We start from the raw sequence: 18964 nt of genomic DNA, 5'->3' as shown, positions 1-18964 counted from the left end.
AAGCTTTCAATTATTAAAACTTTACCTGAGAAAATACATGAAAATCTCGCTTATTTTTTTTTTCAGAAGACTAAATTGCTCTGTATATATTACACTTAAGGGTCTGGATTTTGGAGAAATTCTGGAATAAGGGTATAAAATTGGGAATCATCCATGTACAGAGAGTAGAAACCTTGAGCTGGGATAAGATCACCTATGTGTGTAGAATAACAAAGAATTGAAGTCAGAATCTGAAGGAGGCCCAATTTGTTACACAGAAGTAACAGAGCAGACAATCAAGGAGACTGAGCAGAATTGCCAATGAAAAGGTAAAGAAAATCAGGAGAGGGGTTGTTGTGGAAGTGAGGAAGAGAGTCAAAAGAAAGGTGAGTTCAAACCATCAAGTCCTGCCGATATAAAAGAGAAAGATCCACTCTCAGGTATGTACTGCAGCCCAACGAAACACATGCCCGTGTGCACAATGCAAGTCACAGACAGTTGTGAATTGCAACACGGTGGTGGTAGAGCACAACTGTGGGAAGCTGAATGTGTGTGGGTATGTGAGTGGATAAATACTGTCACTCTCATTCATTGCTGTGCTCTATCAGAACTAGAGCTGCATGGAAAAAAAATCTCAGAAACACTATATTGAAAATTAAATGTCTATATTAATGCTATTGTTTACAGTATTGTTAAATATTGCTTATAAATACTAAAACTGCATGGGAATGATAACCATCACAATGTAACCTGGGGTGAATGACAGGGAAATAGCAAAAGGAAGGCATCAGTAGGAAAACGCAACTGTGTTTATGTTTTATCACTTTAAAAATAATATTAAGGGGTGCCTGGGTGTCTCAGTGGGTTAAGTGTTTGACTCTTGATTTCAGCTCAGGTCATGATCTCAGTGTCGTGAGATCAAGCCCGCAATGGGCTCCACGCTCAGTGGGGAGTCTGCTTGAGACTCTCTCTCTCCCTCTCACTCTGACCTTGCCCCTGCTTATGCTCTCTCTCTCAAATAAACAAATAAATCTTGAAAAAATAAAAAAATAGTTCATAGCAGCAATGTTCACAATAGCCAAACTATGGAAGGAGCTGAGATGTCCTTCAACAGATGAATGGGTAAAGAAGGTGTGGTTCATATATGTAATAGAATATTACTCAGCCATCGGAAAGGATGAATACCTACCATTTGCATTGACATGGACAGAACTGGAGGGGATTGTGCTAAGTGAAATAAGTCAAGCAGAGAAAGACAATTGTCATATGGTTTCACTCATATGTGGAATATGAGGAATAGTGCAGAGCACCATAGGGGAAGAGAGAGGGAAAAGTAAACGGGAAGAAATCAGAGAGGGAGACAACCCGTGAGAGACTCTGGACTCCAGGAAACAAACTGAGGGTTACAGAAGGGAGGGGGGTGGGGAGATGGGGTAACTGGGTGATGGGTATTAAGGAGGGCATGTGTTGTAATAAGCACTGGGTGTTATATGCAACTAATGAATCATTGAACATTACATCAAAAACTAATGATGTACTATATGTTGGCTAACATTATTAATAATAATAATAATAATAAATAAATAAAACATCAAAAAGTAAGAAAAGAAGGAAGAAATATGTACTCAATGAGTTAGAATATGAATACAGTTGAGGTTTCTTTAACTTAACCCACTGAGAACAATATTTAAGCAATACTGTAAACAATAGCATTAATAGACATTTAATTTTCAATATAGTGTTTCTGAGATTTTTTTTCCACGCAGCTCTAGTTCTGATAGAGCACAGCAATGAATGAGAGTGACAGTATTTATCCACTCACATGGATATTCCCAAATTGTTTTCAAGGGGCCTACTTACAATCTCCTCCAATATATAAAATGTTCAGTTCTCTGCAACCTCATGTGTATTTTGGTGACTTATTTCAGAATTTCAGAAATCTTTCTACTTATTTTTTTAACTATTCCATTAATTTCTGCTCTTGATTTATTATCCCTATTTCTTCAAATTTCTTTATATTTACTCTGTTTTTCTGATTCCTGCAGATAATATTTACCTCATTTATTATTACTCTTTGTTTTTAATAATACACTTAGCGCTATAAATTTACATCTAAATTCTACCTATACCTCCTTGTTTTATAATTCTAAGTCATTTTTTTCCATCCAGTGAGATATTCTAGAATGCACTTGTAGGTTTCCTAACATATGAGAACTTTTTACTAAATTTTTTCTTTTTGAGTTCAAACTTCATTGCCTTTTGTTCAGAAAATATGATCTTTATGACATCAATTTCTTGAAATGTGTTAGCATTTATTTGTGACTTACTACATAGTCAAATTTTGTAAGCATTCCATGTAAACCTCAAAGTTGCTAATTTTGTTTCCCAAATATTTCCTATTTTTGTTGCCAGAGCTATAACTTTGTTAGTATTTCAGTTCTTTTATTTTCAGTCTTTCTGTGTGGCATTTTTGTGTGTATGTTTTTTTGTTTGTTCATTTTTGTTGTTTCTTTTCTTTTTTTACTTTTGCTATTTCTTTTATAAGCAGCCTATAACTAGATTTTTATTTTTTTAAATATGATTATATGTGCATCTTGATAGGTGTTTAATCTACTAACATTTACTGTAATTTCATTTTGCATTTTTAGTTTACATTTATTTTATTTTTTCCCTTTCTTCCATTTCTTTACATGCTATTCCTCTGCTGTTCAATTTAGTATTTCTAAATTCATCGTGAAAAGAACATGTAATTCAGCGCATTTTTAACTCCTGCTTCAGTGTCCTCTCTCGGTATGATAGTCTAGATTTTTACTTTTCTGATAAAATGTTATTATTATCATCATTACTCATCAATGGACAATTAAATTTAGTGACATGTTATCAATTTCTATGATCACCTGTGTTTCCTTTAGCAAATGTCTGTCTGTTGGATTCACTTTTCTTTTTACTAAGGTACCTCCTTTAACAATCCTTTTAATGGGGGTTTGTAGGTAGCAAATTCTTAATCTTTATGTAAATAGTAATGTCTTTATTTTGCCCGCGAAATTGAATGATAGTTTAGCCGAGTATAAAATTATTTTCACCTGGCACTTTTGAAGATTCTGATCATCTGTCTTCTATCATTTATTATATTGATCAAATTGCTGCTATAAGTCTGTCAGTCTTTGTATGTGACCTATCTTTTCACTCTTTTAAGACATACTTATCATTCTTGATATTCTGTAGTCCCAACCCCCTCCCTTCTCTCCACTGTGCCCATGGCTCCCTCTTTATCAGTTTGGAGATTGCCTCTACTGGGTGCAGAATCAGCCCTAAATCATGTCCTGAGGTGAACATAAAGAATCTTGCATATCCAGTCACTGATCTAGCTGATGACTAGGTCCTGCTCCTGATTTTGAAGCTGGGTCCCTGTCTCCTCCCTCCCTAACCTTTAGGGAGCTAATTGCATAACCCCGGGCAGTGGTTTGACAAATGTTTTCATCTTTAGCCCCTTTCACAAGTGGGGGAGCCCCCATTTACTTGTCATCAGGAAGTGAATATGACTCGCCTCATATTTAGTGGAGCATTTTTTTTTAACCCCTTTAACCTGGGCCAGGAGGCAAACTATTCCCTGCTTCCAAACAAGGTACCCATTAGGCCCATAGCTTCAGTCTTGCTTGCTGCTTTTCATTTCTAATCCACAGAGATGATTACTGTATTGTTGAACCTACCTGTGCTTTTTTGGTTTTCCATGTTTCTCTTTGTCTAGCATTGCTCTTGTTTCCAGCAGAGCAGAATATCAAAGTGTGAACTCACAGGACCATTACTGAATGGAAGGCAGTCATTCATTAATAAGAGTCTATCTTGAAATCACAGTTCAAATGACAAGCAATTCCCTTTCCATAGTAGCCTTAATATCCCAACAAGACATCCATTCATTTCCTTTTCTGGCACCTTAAACTTTATTCTATTATGCAGAAATGTCAAGTACTTTGACAACTCCATACTTTTGAATACTTTATTCCCTACCCCATTTTTCATCTGGTTAAGGCTTACTCATCCTTTCTGACCCAAGTCAAATGCCTTCTCCACCATGAAGGAAGTTAGCTCCTATAAGAATCTTATATTCATGCAGTGATATTTATTTGTAGTCACTATAATAATTGATTCATATTATCTCCCAAAAATCTTCATGTTAGGTACATTTCTATTTTCCTTTCCACAAATGAGAAACTTCCTCTTGGTATAGTTAAGTAACATCTCCTTAGATCACACTTAACCAGTAGCAGAGCCAAGACTGGGACCCAGGCCAGTCGACTCTATTGTTTAATTCTATGTTACTTTGCTTATTCTGTCTCCTATATTCCACAACACTTTGCTGATGCTCTGAAGTGGATTATAATTAATGTGTTTATGTATCTGTGTGGTACATACATGGTGGTAACCCTACCCACCCAAAGGTCCAATGCAGAACCTGTGAGTAATCTCAGACAGGCACTTTCCCTTAGTTCAAACGTTTACTCAGTCACTACCCCTGTTCATGTTGCTTTTTAAAGTTTTCAAGGCTTTTATCAGCTCTGTAGTTGAATGACTACAACTGTATTTAGATTCAATGACTGGGCCAAGACTTTAAGATAGAATTGATGTTCTTGAACAAGTCCTGACTTCAAAATCTAGCACCTAGCCCAATATCTGACACATAGGGAGCACTCAATAAATATTTACCAAAACATTAACCATGTCTTTTGTCAATTTTTACTTCATATGATACCTTACTAGTAGCCTTGGCACAAGTGGAGATTTAACAAATATCCAGAAAGTCATCTACTGCTTGATTACTCAGAGCTGAAAAATGCCTCCACTAAATAACATCAACAGACTTAAGGAACATAAGATTGCTCCAATACCTTTCGTGCCCCCAAAGCAGTGCATGCATAGAGAAAATCTTCTGGTATTGATTGACACTAAATTTGAACTCACCTGAAGTGTTGACCCTTGCTATTTCCTTGTAGGTAAAATAAACTTGTGTTGACCAAATCTCTACTTGTATCTAAAATATCATTTCCTCAAAAACTATCGCAGCTTTCTCCAGCATCCTATTTTAACCATATCCTCCAAATACTAAGAATCTAAAACCAAAGAAATAAGAATTTCTTTGGGGTAGAGGAGGGGCACTAGCAGAAGGGGCAGAAATTTTCCAGAGGCAGCTAACAAGCCCCCACCCAGGAATCTATTCCCTAGACAGCTGTCAGGTAGTGCTCTGCTGGAAGTCCCACCTGGAACAGCAAATGTGTTAAACAGCCTCCCAGTTTTGATCTGTACATCAGGCTTGTGCACAGCACCGTTGGCAAAGCCATTTTAACATAGCATTATGTTCATGTAGACTAAAAAACAAGCTGCTAAAATGTGAGCTCTTTTTAGTTGATCAAAAATGTGAAAAATAAATTCCTCTCTTCAACCCTGAATTATCCCCACATCCCTGAGACACACACCACGGGCATAGAGTTAGAGGAGCAGTCAGCTTCCCATGGGGGCTGCAATCATGTCCAGGTAGCCCACTGCACACTGTACACAACGACCAGGCAACACATGATGTGTAAGTAATGAATGCAGAGCTTTCTTGTGAAGGAAACACAACAAATACCAGGTTGCTGTTAGGCCAACCATCCCACAGACGGCAGTCCAGGCAACAGCAGATAACACAGCCACAGCGCCAGGAGTGAATGTCCCTTCACATTCAATGAGCTTGTCCTCATCGAGCACAAAAACTGAGCACAGTTACCGTGATTTATATGCAGAGACTTTTGTTTCAGGAAAGTTTTCCCTTAACATTTTATTTAATATTAATTTATATTCATATACATTTATTATAATTATTATGTATTAATATTTAATAAAGTAATTTTATTTAAAATAATTCTTGAGAAATCATTGTCATAAAGTTTTTATCAAAGATAAATCTGATCATTGCTTTCCCACAAGAGCCATCCCTGAATGTAAGAATTCTCAGAAGCTTTAAGTAAAAGAAGGACATATGACAGTAAAAGAGACAGTGTGTCACATTCCCTCTGAGCCTTGTCATCTTTAAGTTAAGGCTGTTTTCTTTTCTTAGCTATAACGTTGTTACTAAAATCTGAAAACAGATAAATTTCTTAATTAAGCCTTTAGGATTCATATATGCTAGTTGTTATTTGTTCGTGTTTATTCATCTATTTATTTTAGTGAGAAACTAATCATAAAAAAACTAAGTAATACTGATTTAGCATACAATACTTTGTTATCACCACAGCATGATATGTGGAAAGCCTTATAAATATCAAGGACTACACAAGTGGATTATTAGAGATGTTTAGGGATTGTACGAAGTCTAATCATTATGTTGAAGATTTCCCAACAAGCTATGACCTAGATCCTAAAGATGATTATGTTAATTCTTTCTTTCAGGCCACAGTTGGGTAAATTATGGTTTTTGTTTATTCAACCACCAGTTATTGCACAATTACTTGGTGCCAGGGACTAGAGATTCAGTGGCAAGCAAGCTCTCACACAGCTTCTAGTCAAAGGCAGAATAGAGGGAATTGAACAAGGAGGTCCACATGGAAGTGCTATTACCCAGAACTGGGGAGTCAGGGGACGTACCCCACGAATTGATAAAAACAAAAGCCTGAAAGATGAAGACCTGAGCATAGGAGGGTCTAATACAGAGATGCAGGCGTGAGCCCAAAGGCAGACACCCCAGAGTTTTGGGACATAACCACATTTAGAGTAGTGAAGTCACATCGTGTGGGGCCTTGTAAATTATGTTTGAAACTATAAGGTTTATCCAAAAGCCAGTGGGAAGCCACTGAACAGATATAAGCAGGCAAGTAGCACCATCAGATCTGCGTGTAAGAAAGCTCACTCTGGCTGTCACATGACCAGTGGGTTGGAGGGGGCAGGTGCAGAAGCAAGAAGCCCAATGGGCAGAGGGAAGGACAAGTGTCGTGTCTGGGAAGGTGGGGAAATATTAAGAAGGTAAAACCAACAGAACTTGTTGAGTTAATACCTTTGGTCCTCTGTGAAGCTTTAGCTCTGAAAATTCTGCTGTTTCTTTCAGAGGAGAGAAAAGACTACTATCAGATAACAAACAACTCAGCTTAACGGGGAAAAAAATGTTCTTCTACCGCACACATAATAAAATTTCAAATCCTTAGAATCTAGTTTCTTGAGCAGTTTTACTACTACCATTTACCATACCAACCTCAATAACTGTCAGGTCAGGATCAACAAAAGTGCCTTAAAAGTATTGCCCTCCCCCCTGAAGATGGTAAGCTCCTCATCATAAGCAGCAAGCAGAGTGCTCAGCACACAGAGCTCAATAAATGTTAGGTTAGTGGAAATGAAGTGTAATTCGGGATGTGATTAGGTCAAATGTGTCAAGCCTACTGAAACTACCTAGCATAAAAATAGGTCTCCTGTGCTACATTTTATTTAGAGAACAAATGACAGCAGAAAATTGAACTAATTTTCTGAATGGAAATATAAAGTAGGGTAACCATTGAAAAGCAGCTGGAAGAAATGCTTAAGAGAGATGTTTAGCTATACCATCTAGACACTGATGACTATGAGATAAAAATAACAGGTAAATAGGCACACAAGGAGAACTGAGCTGATTGAGTCTAGGTGTGAAGGATGGCTCAGGAAATGAGAAAGACCCATAAATAGCCAGAGTTCCCACCAGTAAGGACAGAATCCACTTGTTCCCGGTCCAAGGGGAAGCAGGTTACATATTACAGCAGTACTGGCTCTTGACTGGAAATTAAATGGGTGGTATGTTAGTCTTCTGGTGATCGCATCTGCAGTCTGTTCTAATAGCCATGGTTTTACTTGCCTTAAGATGTGGAGATTTGAACTTGTTTCAGATCATATTTCCGTTTCCAGGTCCTATGTAGTACAATGGCTGATACATGATAGAGTCAGGAGAGGTAATCAGTGAACATTAAATGAATGTTTGAATGAATGAATGAATGAATTCATTAAAGTGTTTAGGTGCTCTCTTATTATCTTTGTTTCCATTTCTTCTTAAACATATATGATGAACTCTTTCCAGCTGGAACACTACATTCTTTCGGTAGGATAGGAAAACAGAGTAAAAATTAAACCCTCCATTACTTTTCTCAAGGATCCAACCATTCTAATTCTCCTTTCCATTTCTTTGCTCCATATAACACATACACACGTCCTTATAATCATATGCATTAAAAAAATTTATAAACGTTGGGTACTGTAAACTTTAGTGTTCCTCTTTTACAAATCTGTGATGGCCACCTCCTTTTGCCCTTGACCACAGGACCCTCATTTGATAGCCCATGCATATGCCTTCATGTCTAACCCTGGCCAAGAATCCCATTGCAGCTGCATGTATGCTTTTCATTGTTCATCTTCTTTATCTTCATCATGATTATTCACATTTCCATGATCAAACAACACCTACCCATTTGTGTCCAAGGGATCACATTTTCCTTTTCTGCAGTTTTTAGATGGCAAATTTCCCAGGGTACATAACTGACTATAATTTGCGTTTTCATTTTTAGTTTTCTGCAGTCCTGTCTCCCAAAGTTTCTACCATTTTCATCACTAACAAGCTTTTCCTCCTCATTTAGAATTAGCATCAGAATCAAAGTGCTCTCATTGTTTTCTCTGTTTCTGGAAATGAAATTGTTAATGAAGCAGAGAATTAATCAGCTGCCCTGCTTTTTAGTAAGATGTCCCTTCCAGGAGCTATCTAGTTCAATTTCTCCATCACTAATCCTACAACCTGCCTTGACATCCATTTCCTAATTTGCATCAGGAAACCATTGGCCATGTCCCCTATTGGGCAGGAAGCCCCTACTATATTCTCTCAACACCCCACTTCTGATTCTGCTTCTTTTGGCTCTACTCTAAAAACTCTATCTATTCATCCATCATGAGGTCATTAGATTTGCCAAAAGATGCACACCATACAATCCCCACACTACCCCACACCCCCTCCTATTAGAAATACCATGTTATCTACATCAACTTTTTATTTTTCCCTTCATCATAAGTGTCTTTGTCTAATAGAGGTAATATACTTGCTCAATTGACTTACCTAAATAGGCAAATTTATAGCTATAAAATTATTTTTAGAAAAACCTACAATGTCAGCATAATAATTGGCAGAATTTTCCCATAGAGGTGGCATGAGAAGTTGCACTAATACCATAGTTGACCTCAAACACAGAGATACATTACGTACCATACATTAAAATCATGGTTATGTTTGGGCACCTGGGTGGCTAGGTTGGTTAAGTGACTGCCTTCGGCTCGGGTCATGATCCTGGAGTCCCGGGATCGAGTCCCGTATCGGCCTCCCTGCTCAGCAGGGAGTCTGCTTCTCCCTCTGACCCTCTTCCCTCTCGTGCTATCTCTCATTCTCTCTCTCTCAAATAGATAAATAAAATCTTTTTTAAAAAATATCATGGTTATGTTTTTGATCTTTATTTTTTTTTAAAGATTTTATTTATTTATTCATGAGAGACGGAGGAGGAGAGAGAGAGAGAGAGAGAGAGAGAGAGAGAGAAGCAGAGGGAGAAGCAGGCTCCCAAGGAGCAGGGAGCCCGATGCGGGACTCGATCCCAGGACCCCGGGATCATGACCCGAGCCGAAGGCAGACGCCCAACCATCTGAGCCACCCAGGCGCCCTGTTTTTGATCTTTAAAAGCAAATAGCCAGCATAAGAAACCCCGAAACCTAACCAAAGGATCATTTAATTCCAACGTGGCTAAGGAAATGGAGGACAATAAATAGCTAGCCGACCTTAAGATCAACTTGTTTAATTTTTTACTCATTCATCAAACTGACGATGAATGTTTAAGTCAAAGGGTACTTACAAGAGCATTGCCATCAGTCGCCATGTATACTGTCAAATTGGTAGAAACAAAAGCTAGAAAAGAAAAAAAGATTCTAAGTTAAATGTGGGATTAAAGTGTTCATAAAATCATGTATCTCTTTGACAGGAGGAAAGGCATTTCTATTTGATTGATGAATTTCACAATAAAAGCAATTCACTAAATGGCTTTTTAACACAGAATTCAATAAGCCAACATTTAAAACTGAGTTCATAAAATAAGCCAGAATTTCATCTGCACATTGGTTAGTATCCTTTCAAGTCTACAGCAAGACATGCACATTATTTACATACTCAATATTGTGTTACATATAAACAAGTATCTTTGAAAAACAAAACTGTTTTCCTCTCCATGATGAACAACACAGTGTAAGATGTGGAAATATTTTGATCCATTACTATTATTCTGATTGTATTAACGGAACGATTTCAAAAATGTAACTAATCCCTTTGCCTCAAAAGTCCCAACTTTAGTATGAAGATGAGGCCCTTTTGATGTATTGCACTTTGTAGTGGATTACCTGATAGACAAGATGTTCTGTGGTTTCAAGAAAAGCAGATGAAAACAAAAGCTCAAATTTTCAGAATTTGACAAGCAAAGAAACTTGTTAAACATCCACCAGCCACTGAAACTCTTCCCAACACAGAGAGACTTTCAATCTCTTTCAGTGACACCAGAGATACAGATCCATGGTCTGTGTGTGACTTTATTCCTTATGCCAATGGTTCCCAAATCTCAAAGAATGGATCCCCCTTTTTAATGTCAAAAATATCATATCCACATTATGTAGGTATGAGTAAAACACTTATTTATAAAATACCAAAGAGAAAAACCACAGTAAAAAAAAAGATTCATAAATTTAATTGCTTATTTTTATTTATTTAAAAGAATAGACTAGGGGCGCCTGGGTGGCTCAGTCGGTTATGTTGGCCTTCAGCTCAGGTCATGAATCCCAAAGTCCCGGGATCGAGTCCCGCATCAGGCTCCCAGCTCAGCGGGGACTCAGCTTCTCCCTCTGCCCTTCACCCCACTCTAGCTCTCTCTCACTCACTCTCTGTCAAATAAATAAATAAAATCTTTAAAAAAATAATAAATAAATAAATAAAATAATAGACTAAAGCCTAAGTAAAAATCAAATCACAAGCTGGTGAAAATACCTGCAATATATACTTAATACATAAGAATCAATTAAAAAATGGGCAGAAGACATGAATAGATGTTTTTCCAAAGAAGACATACAGATGGCATGAAAAGTTGCTGAACATCACTGATCATCAAGGAAATACAAATCAAAACCACAATGAGACTTCACCTCACGCCTGTCAGAACGGCTAAAATCAACAACACAAGAAACAACAGGTGTTGGCGAGGATATGGAGAAAGGGGAACGCTTGCACTGTTGGTGGAAAGGCAAACTGGTGTAGCCATACTGGAAAACAGTTTGGAATTTCCTCAAAAAGTTAAAAATAGAATTACCCTATGATCCAGCAATTGCACTACTAGATATTTACCCAAAGAATACAAAAATTCTAATTCGAAGGGACACATGCACCCCAATGTTATACAGCATTATCTACAATAGCCAAATTATGGAAACAGCCCAAGTGCCCATGAATGGATCAGGAAGATGTGGTTTACACAACAGAATATTACTCAGCCATCAAAAAGAATGACATCTTGCCATTTGCAACAACATGGATGGAACTAGAGTGTATTATGATAAGCAAAATAATAAGTCAGAGAAAGACAAATACCATCTAATTCCACTCATATGTGGAATTTAATAAACAAAACAAACAAGCAAAGGGGGAAAAAAACAGACAGGGAGGCATACCAAGCAACAGACTCTTAACTATAGAAACCAAACTGGTGGTCACCAGAGGGGAAGGGAGTATGGAGATGGGTGAAATAGGTGATGGGGATTAAGGAGGGCACTTGTGGTGATGAGCACCGGTGATGTATGGAAGTGTTAAATTAACATATTTTACAACTGAAACTAATATAACACTGCATGTTAACTGCCTGGAATTAAAATAAAAACTTTTTAAAAAATCATAATATAAAGAGTTCTTATACACCAATAAGAAAATAATAAGCAAACTAATAGAAAAACAGGTGAAAAAATTTCAAAGAATAAAAATACATATGCTGAAGTTTAACCTCATTAACAATAAAATAAGTGCAAAATAAAACAAGATTCCATTTTTAATCTTCAAGATTAGCACACACACAAAAATTACGTGATAGAAGTCACATTTGGTGGAGGTGTGCTGAAAAGAATGCGCTGTTTTTGAAATGTCAAATTATTACAGCCTAGCTGGAGGGTGATTTTTCAAGATGATGATGATGACAATCAGTGACCACCAACATTTGCTGAGTCTTTACTATCCTCTATCAACTATACTACACACTACCACACTAAACATGCAGAGTTTTATAATATATCCTTAGTGAAAAAGTAGGTAAAAACATGTGCAGGGTGATCCCATTCATCTTTTATCATAAAAGTATAGGTTTATATACATACATCTCATATATCAGTGCATTGGGGGGAAATGTCTGAAGATATTTACAGCAAAATGTGTACAGTAATCAATCTATGAGAATCAGACTAACCAATAATGTATTGTTTATTCCCTTATGTATTTATTTCCTACAATAAGTATTTATTTATAAAATAAAATAAATATTTTATTGACTTATTATAGCAATGTATTTTTAAGTTCTATTGATTGAGCAAATACATAATAAGTAAAAGCTGGTTTGAACTCAGCAGCGCTTTTAAGTAAAGAAGTTGTAAACTTGTAAAACTTAAGAGCAAAGCTCTGGGTTGGTCTGAACTGGATTTAAATCTCAGGTTAGCAATTTACTATGTAATCGTGGGCAAGTAACAGATATTTTGGGACCTCAGGACTCTCATCTGTGAAATGGGCATAGTAATAGTATTTCCTTCTTAAGGCCAGACAAAAATGAAGTTAGAAAATATCTTTATAATACTCAGAGCAGTACCTAACATGTAATAAATATTCAATAAATTATTTTATTGTCTTAAACATATTTATTCCTTTAGCCCAAACTTATTAAAATAAAGGTTAGCTATATATACCCTTTAAATATGATATAAAGCATTGCTGTGTAACTTTTCCTGACTCAGAGGGCTAATCATCCCCTCCCCTAGAACAACAGAACAGCTAAATTTGTTGTACTTATTAAGCCACTACTACGTCCTCTGCCAACTGATGATTTTCATGTATCACGCCATATGATTATTAGAACCACCTATGAATAATCCCCTATTATTACTCCCATGTCTTAGATGAGACAATGTAGGAAACTTAGAGGAGGAAGTTAGTAAATCATTTCCAAATCCAAGCCCAGACTCCACAGCCTTCTCTCTTAATGGCAGGGTACCACCCTCGCTCCCCCAAAGTCTCCGACAGGACATCATTCATAATTAACCCCTCAATGGCCATTTGGTATTTTATGTACCATGATGCTGTGGACAGGTCTCCCTCGTTGGACAATGAGAATATCAAAGGTAGAGGCCATGACCTAGTCTTCTTCATGCCCCAGGCCCTATCCAAGTGAAGCACACAGCTTAGGCAAGAGTTGTCAAAATGATTTTTTTTAAAGAATAGATCACTCCATCAGAAAACTATTATTTCAGTGAGATTCTGAATCCCTTTGCTCAGCCAGCTTTCTAATAGTAAAATAAGTAGAACTGACAGAAGATGATGGAAGACAAAAAGAAAAAAATTCATCTCTAATTTTCCACTAAGCATTGGGGTTTGTTGACAATACACTGCTCTAGTCACAGATACTAAGTTTTCCTTTGATCGTGTGGAATATTTCCCTTGTACATATGTATCCCTTAACCTCCTAACAATCTCTTAGGTGTGTTCACTCTGTCTACACCCATTGCAACCACTGTTGTCAAAGGTACGTCTCTCTTGGACCATTGCAGAAACATCCCAGCTGATGTCCTGGTTTGCTTTCTTGCCCAGAGCAATGTTTTTCAATGCACATTTAACTACTCATCTCTTTCCACAGATCTTATGAGAGATCAATCCCCTTTTGTATGCTCTGATAGCACGTTGTCTTTTATTCATAGAAGTTCTCATAATTGTACTGAATTATTAATGTTATAATTAGTTCTTTCATATCTGACTCCCCACTATAATATAACTTACCTGAGGGCAGGCACTGTGTCATACTTTGTTCACTTGTCTACTGCTGTATCCCCAGTCTTTGTACACAGGGTGATTCAGTAGACATTTGTTGAGTAAATGAATTAAAAATACAAACCAGTAAAAACACTAAACTCTAGATGAGTTTCCATAAACAAAACCTATGAGTTCCAAATTTTTTTGTTTAGGGGAATAGTGCTGTCAGGAATATCCCTCTAGAATTCCCCTTCCCAATCTGCAGGATATGGAAATGAGACTGTCAATGTCAGATTTCTCTGAGTCAAAGAGCAAATGCGTAGAAACAATATGTAATCAGTGGTATGGACAGGGAAGAAGAAAGCGAAGGGGGGTATGTAGGCATGGATGTGCCATTGTAGAGGCTATTCTGTGACTGTTTACTTAATAATTTAGAGTTTCAGTACTTTATTTCTTGAAGTAGTGAACATACATGAAATTGAAAATTTCACCAAAATGATTCAAAGATAATTTGGGGCAGAAGAATCATCAAAACAATTTAAACTCAACTGTTGCCTCTCTTCTTCCATAAAAAGCACATAGCCATAATCCAAAAGAATTAAGAAGTGAAATAGTGGTCATGGAGGCTAATGTAAATATGTTTGCTTATTGTTTAGATAATGAGAACCAGCTCAGCTAACCATGATACAGCATACTTTTTATCTATATATTGATAAGCTAAATATGTAGCTCCAAGATTTTGATAAAAAATATTTATAAGCACACAATGAAAGCAGTTAATGAAAAATAATAATGACGCTGACAAAAGTATTTTGAAAGTAATAATTTTGCCTTATTCCCAACCCTGAGAATATCAGTTTAAGCAAGGTGTCCATAAGTAAAGAGTTAAAGTAAGGAGTAGTTATTTGATATGTCTTGATAAAGGATTTTTTTATAAAGGATTTTTGTATAATTCCCAGGAATTAAAAATGTATAAGAGCCTAATGACAAGGCAACAAATAACTTTCATAAATCAAGAGGTTTCTAATTCTTTGCTTTCAACAAAATTAAAGAAAAATCTATTTTGATTCTCTGGTAATTATTAAAAGCAGTTGTAATAGATCACATGAGGTATTTGGCATATACTTGAAAGGGGTTCAAAAGTGCTTTATTTCCATCTATTTATGTGAAAAACAGTTTTAAATGCTCACATACATAGGAACCAACAAAAGGATTAAAACTCGTTCTGAACTCTCTCATTCTAGCAATATTGTTCACCTATAAGTAGTTCCATAATTAGGGGAAAAGCCTCATCTATCTCATTAAATGATGCATTCTTAATAAAAGTATGTACCTCTTGTATTAATCATTATTTGTCAAAATAGCATATTCATGTTGTTTGCTAAATTGCGTACTAATAATAATTATAATGATAACCCACTCCAAATGAAATCTTATATGGCTTAAAGAATTATGTCACACAAAAAATTAAATCAATTTCAGTTTAAGTATGTATTTTTTGCTGAAATGTATAAAATCATCAATGAAAGTTTTTGAAGCAAAAAATATATATGTTAAATAATTGGATAAAAACCCATGGAGTAGTAGAATGAAAATATGAGTTCCACAGGGGAAGAAAACAGAGCAATGTAAAATTAAAACTCCAAAGATGACTTTTTAAAAAATATATATGTGACATACCAAATCTCTGTGCTATTTCTATCACATAGGTTATATTTAAAAAAGAAATAGAACCTTTACTGTCAAGATGTATCATATGCCAGAAATGACATCTTTCACAACTATTTAAACAAACATACAATAAAAATTCTAGGTGACAATGTAAGATGTCAGGGAGTACATAAGGTTTCCAAATTACTTTCTGGGTAGACAACCAAAATAACATGTTTCAAAACTACTACCCACGCAGGGATTAGGGTCAAACATTTCATTCTGCCACTATTTAAATGTGGAAACTTATTAAAATAGCTTAATTTGCCTGCATAGTAGACACCACATATGTTAAACAGAAGTAATAACCAGCTCAGGGATTTTGTGAGAATTAAATGAAATATCATATGAGAAACCTGCAAGACCTGATGCGTGTTCACCAAGCGGTAGCAATCATCTTGAATGGGAGAAATTACCTGGAAATGGCTTTGTTATAGAAAACTATTCTTCCTGATGGAATTAGCAGACAACTATAGGATGTGAGCAAGTGTGATAACAGGTTTCATCAAATAAAATAGCTTTTATGCTTCAAGGTTGATTAAACTCCCTAACCTACTCTCCTAGAGACATTTCTTGTGCCTTGTTTCAGAGTTTAAGGGTTTAAGGGAATAATTTTCTCAGTCGCATTTGAGACGGTTATCTTCTTTTAAAAATAACTCCTTAACACACCACCACATGAGACTCAGCCAAAACAATGAGGCCACAAATACTTTTTTTAAGTTTGTGAAATGAAATCAAATATATTCCTGATGAGCTCTGTAACTGAAAAGTGGAAAACCCATTTCATTACCAAATGGATAATAAAGCTAATTTCAAACAAGATAAATCCCTTAATATATACTGGTTGTTAGGGACTGAATGTGTTCTCCACCCCATCCCAAAATTCGTAGGTTGAAATTTAATCCCCCTGTGATGTACTTGGAGGTGGGGCCTGTGGGAGCTGATTAGGCCATGACAGTGGAGTCCTCATAAATGGGAGTAAGGCCCTTTAAAAGACCAGAGAGCTAGCTAGCTCCCTCTCTTTCTACCATGTGAAGAAACAAGTAGAGTGGGCAGTCTGCAACCAGAACCCGACCATGATGGCCCCATGATCTTGAACGCCCAGCCTCCAGAACTATGACAAATAAATTTGTGTTGTTGACAAGGCACCCAGTTATGATATTTTGGTATAGAAGCCCAAGCTGACTAGGATGCCAGTGAAGAATCATTCTATTTTGTTTTAGGTCAAACAAAATGCAAGTTTATTCTAGCAATATATTTCAAAAACTGTTTCACAAACTAGTTAAGTTAGAAATATGAACTCTGGTCTTATTTTAAAACCAGAAAATAAACCAAGAATATCAACATGCAACCAATGCTCTATTGATAAAGAAGGCAATTGCTAGTATAATTTTTTTTAAAGAACAAAGAAAGATATTCACTAAAGGCAGTTATTGGTTCAACTGATCCAAAAGTAACTGCCTTGATTATTCCCCTCTAGACCTTATAATCTTTGGGATGATGTAGCAAAGTAAGCACCATGCCTAGTTTTAAAGGTTTTTGAAAAGAAGACAATTTAGATGAGGATCAGGTGTTATATGAAAGGGCTGGTTCACTATACTGTACAGCTGAAACTAATATTACACCGCATGTTAACTACCTGGAATTTAAATAAAAACTTTTTTTAAAAAAAGACAAATTTTTGTGTGATTTAAAGATAGTTTTTCAGGTGGAATAAACCATGACCTAGGTTTATTCTTTTTTTTTACAGAGCAAGACAACTCTGAACTAAAATTTTGAAAACCCACATATTAATTCATAACCTGATTATCCTTTAAAATTACAACACTGGCATTTGACAAGAAATGCTCAGAGCAGCAAACAAATTTATAGAAAGTTCATAAACAGAGGCAAACAATGTGCGTTATTCTTAATTCAGGAACAAGAGCTAAACAGGAAATAGAAAATGCTGGTCTGAGGCGCCTGGGTGGCTCAGTTGGTTAAACGACTGCCTTCAGCTCAGGTCATGATCCTGGAGTCCCGGGATCGAGTCCCGCATCAGGCTCCTTTCTCGGCAGGGAGTGTGCTTCTTCCTCTGACCCTACCCCCTATTGTGCTCTCTCGCTCTCTCTCAAATGAATAAAATCAAAATCTTTAAAAAAAAAAAAGAAAATGCTGGTCACTCTAGAGACAGAAGTCTCAGACATCAAAAAGCACATAATATGTGTGGTAACAAACTTAACTAGCAATTGAGAACCATAAGCAAGCATCTTCTGTTACATGGTAGTCCATCAAAGCAACGCCATGGGAAGCAAGAGAGAAAAATCCATCTTTGCTCATATATAAAAGCAAAGGACATGAAATAATCCGTTAGTTTTGCCAATTAGCAGGAGATCTCTTGTTAAGGCAGAGGAGTAGAGAAAGAAGCAAAACACAAGATAACCTCCCTGTGAGCACATACACAGTGATGTATGTGGGGGATGGTCTGGAGTTGTTACTTGGTCCAGGAAATTCATGAAAGGAAAAATGGCTTAACCAAATTATCTCATTTTTTTCTTTAAGACTTTTTTTTTTCTGGTTGGGGAGGGGCAGAAGGAATGGGAGAGAGAAACTCAAGCAGACTCCATGCTCAGTGCAGAGTCCAACCTGGGGCTCCACGAGGGACTCGATCTCACGACCCTGAGATCACGACACTGAGATCACAACCTGAGTTGAGACCAAGAGTCACACGCTTAACCTAGTGCACCACTCAGGTGCCCCCATTTTTCTTTTAAATTTAAGCTCTATTGTCATCCTGATTCTAATCTATTTCCTGCAAGCTTTTAAATATCTTATTCTTTCTTTCTCTTTCATTTATTTTCTCTTTTTTATTGTTAACTTTTCCACTCATTTTGCTACATTTCTCTTCTCGCTCCACTTTGAGGATGAACTGACAGATGGTTTTCAGAGCACAGCTTTTTTTAAACAGAAACTATGATGATTAAAATTACTTTATTTTCAACACCACTAAAATACTGTGATATATCATCTGAAGAGACTGGCAGACCTCTCTCTCACTTGTCCTTCTTGCATCCCCACAGAAGCTGTCAGTCCCGACAATCAAGACCTAGACAGAAAAATCTACAAATCTAAGCAAGGAAAGCTTCTCTTTCAGCCAATCATGTCAATCTCTGTTCCCAAGGGACCATTTTACCATGGTAACAAGCAAGTGGCAAACTGTAAGACATCCTGAACAATCTGCCT

General features: G+C 36.6%; 1 protein-coding gene across 3 annotated transcripts in view; it reads right to left on the bottom strand.

Annotated features, from left to right (window-relative positions):
• IPCEF1 (interaction protein for cytohesin exchange factors 1) overlaps positions 1–18964 on the bottom strand; it is a 181847-nt gene that overhangs the window by 79189 nt on the left and 83694 nt on the right. For all 3 annotated transcript variants that reach the window (XM_027601050.1, XM_027601053.1, XM_027601052.1), the window contains one exon: positions 9852–9904. In XM_027601050.1, the coding sequence (XP_027456851.1) occupies positions 9852–9904 (53 nt within the window). The remainder of the gene's footprint in view (positions 1–9851; positions 9905–18964) is intronic.

This window comes from Zalophus californianus, chromosome 7 (genome assembly GCF_009762305.2).
Source record: "Zalophus californianus isolate mZalCal1 chromosome 7, mZalCal1.pri.v2, whole genome shotgun sequence".
Taxonomy (NCBI): domain Eukaryota; kingdom Metazoa; phylum Chordata; class Mammalia; order Carnivora; family Otariidae; genus Zalophus; species Zalophus californianus.
The sequence above is the reverse complement of the archived record's forward strand: the minus strand, read 5'-3'. Positions and strand labels throughout refer to the sequence as shown.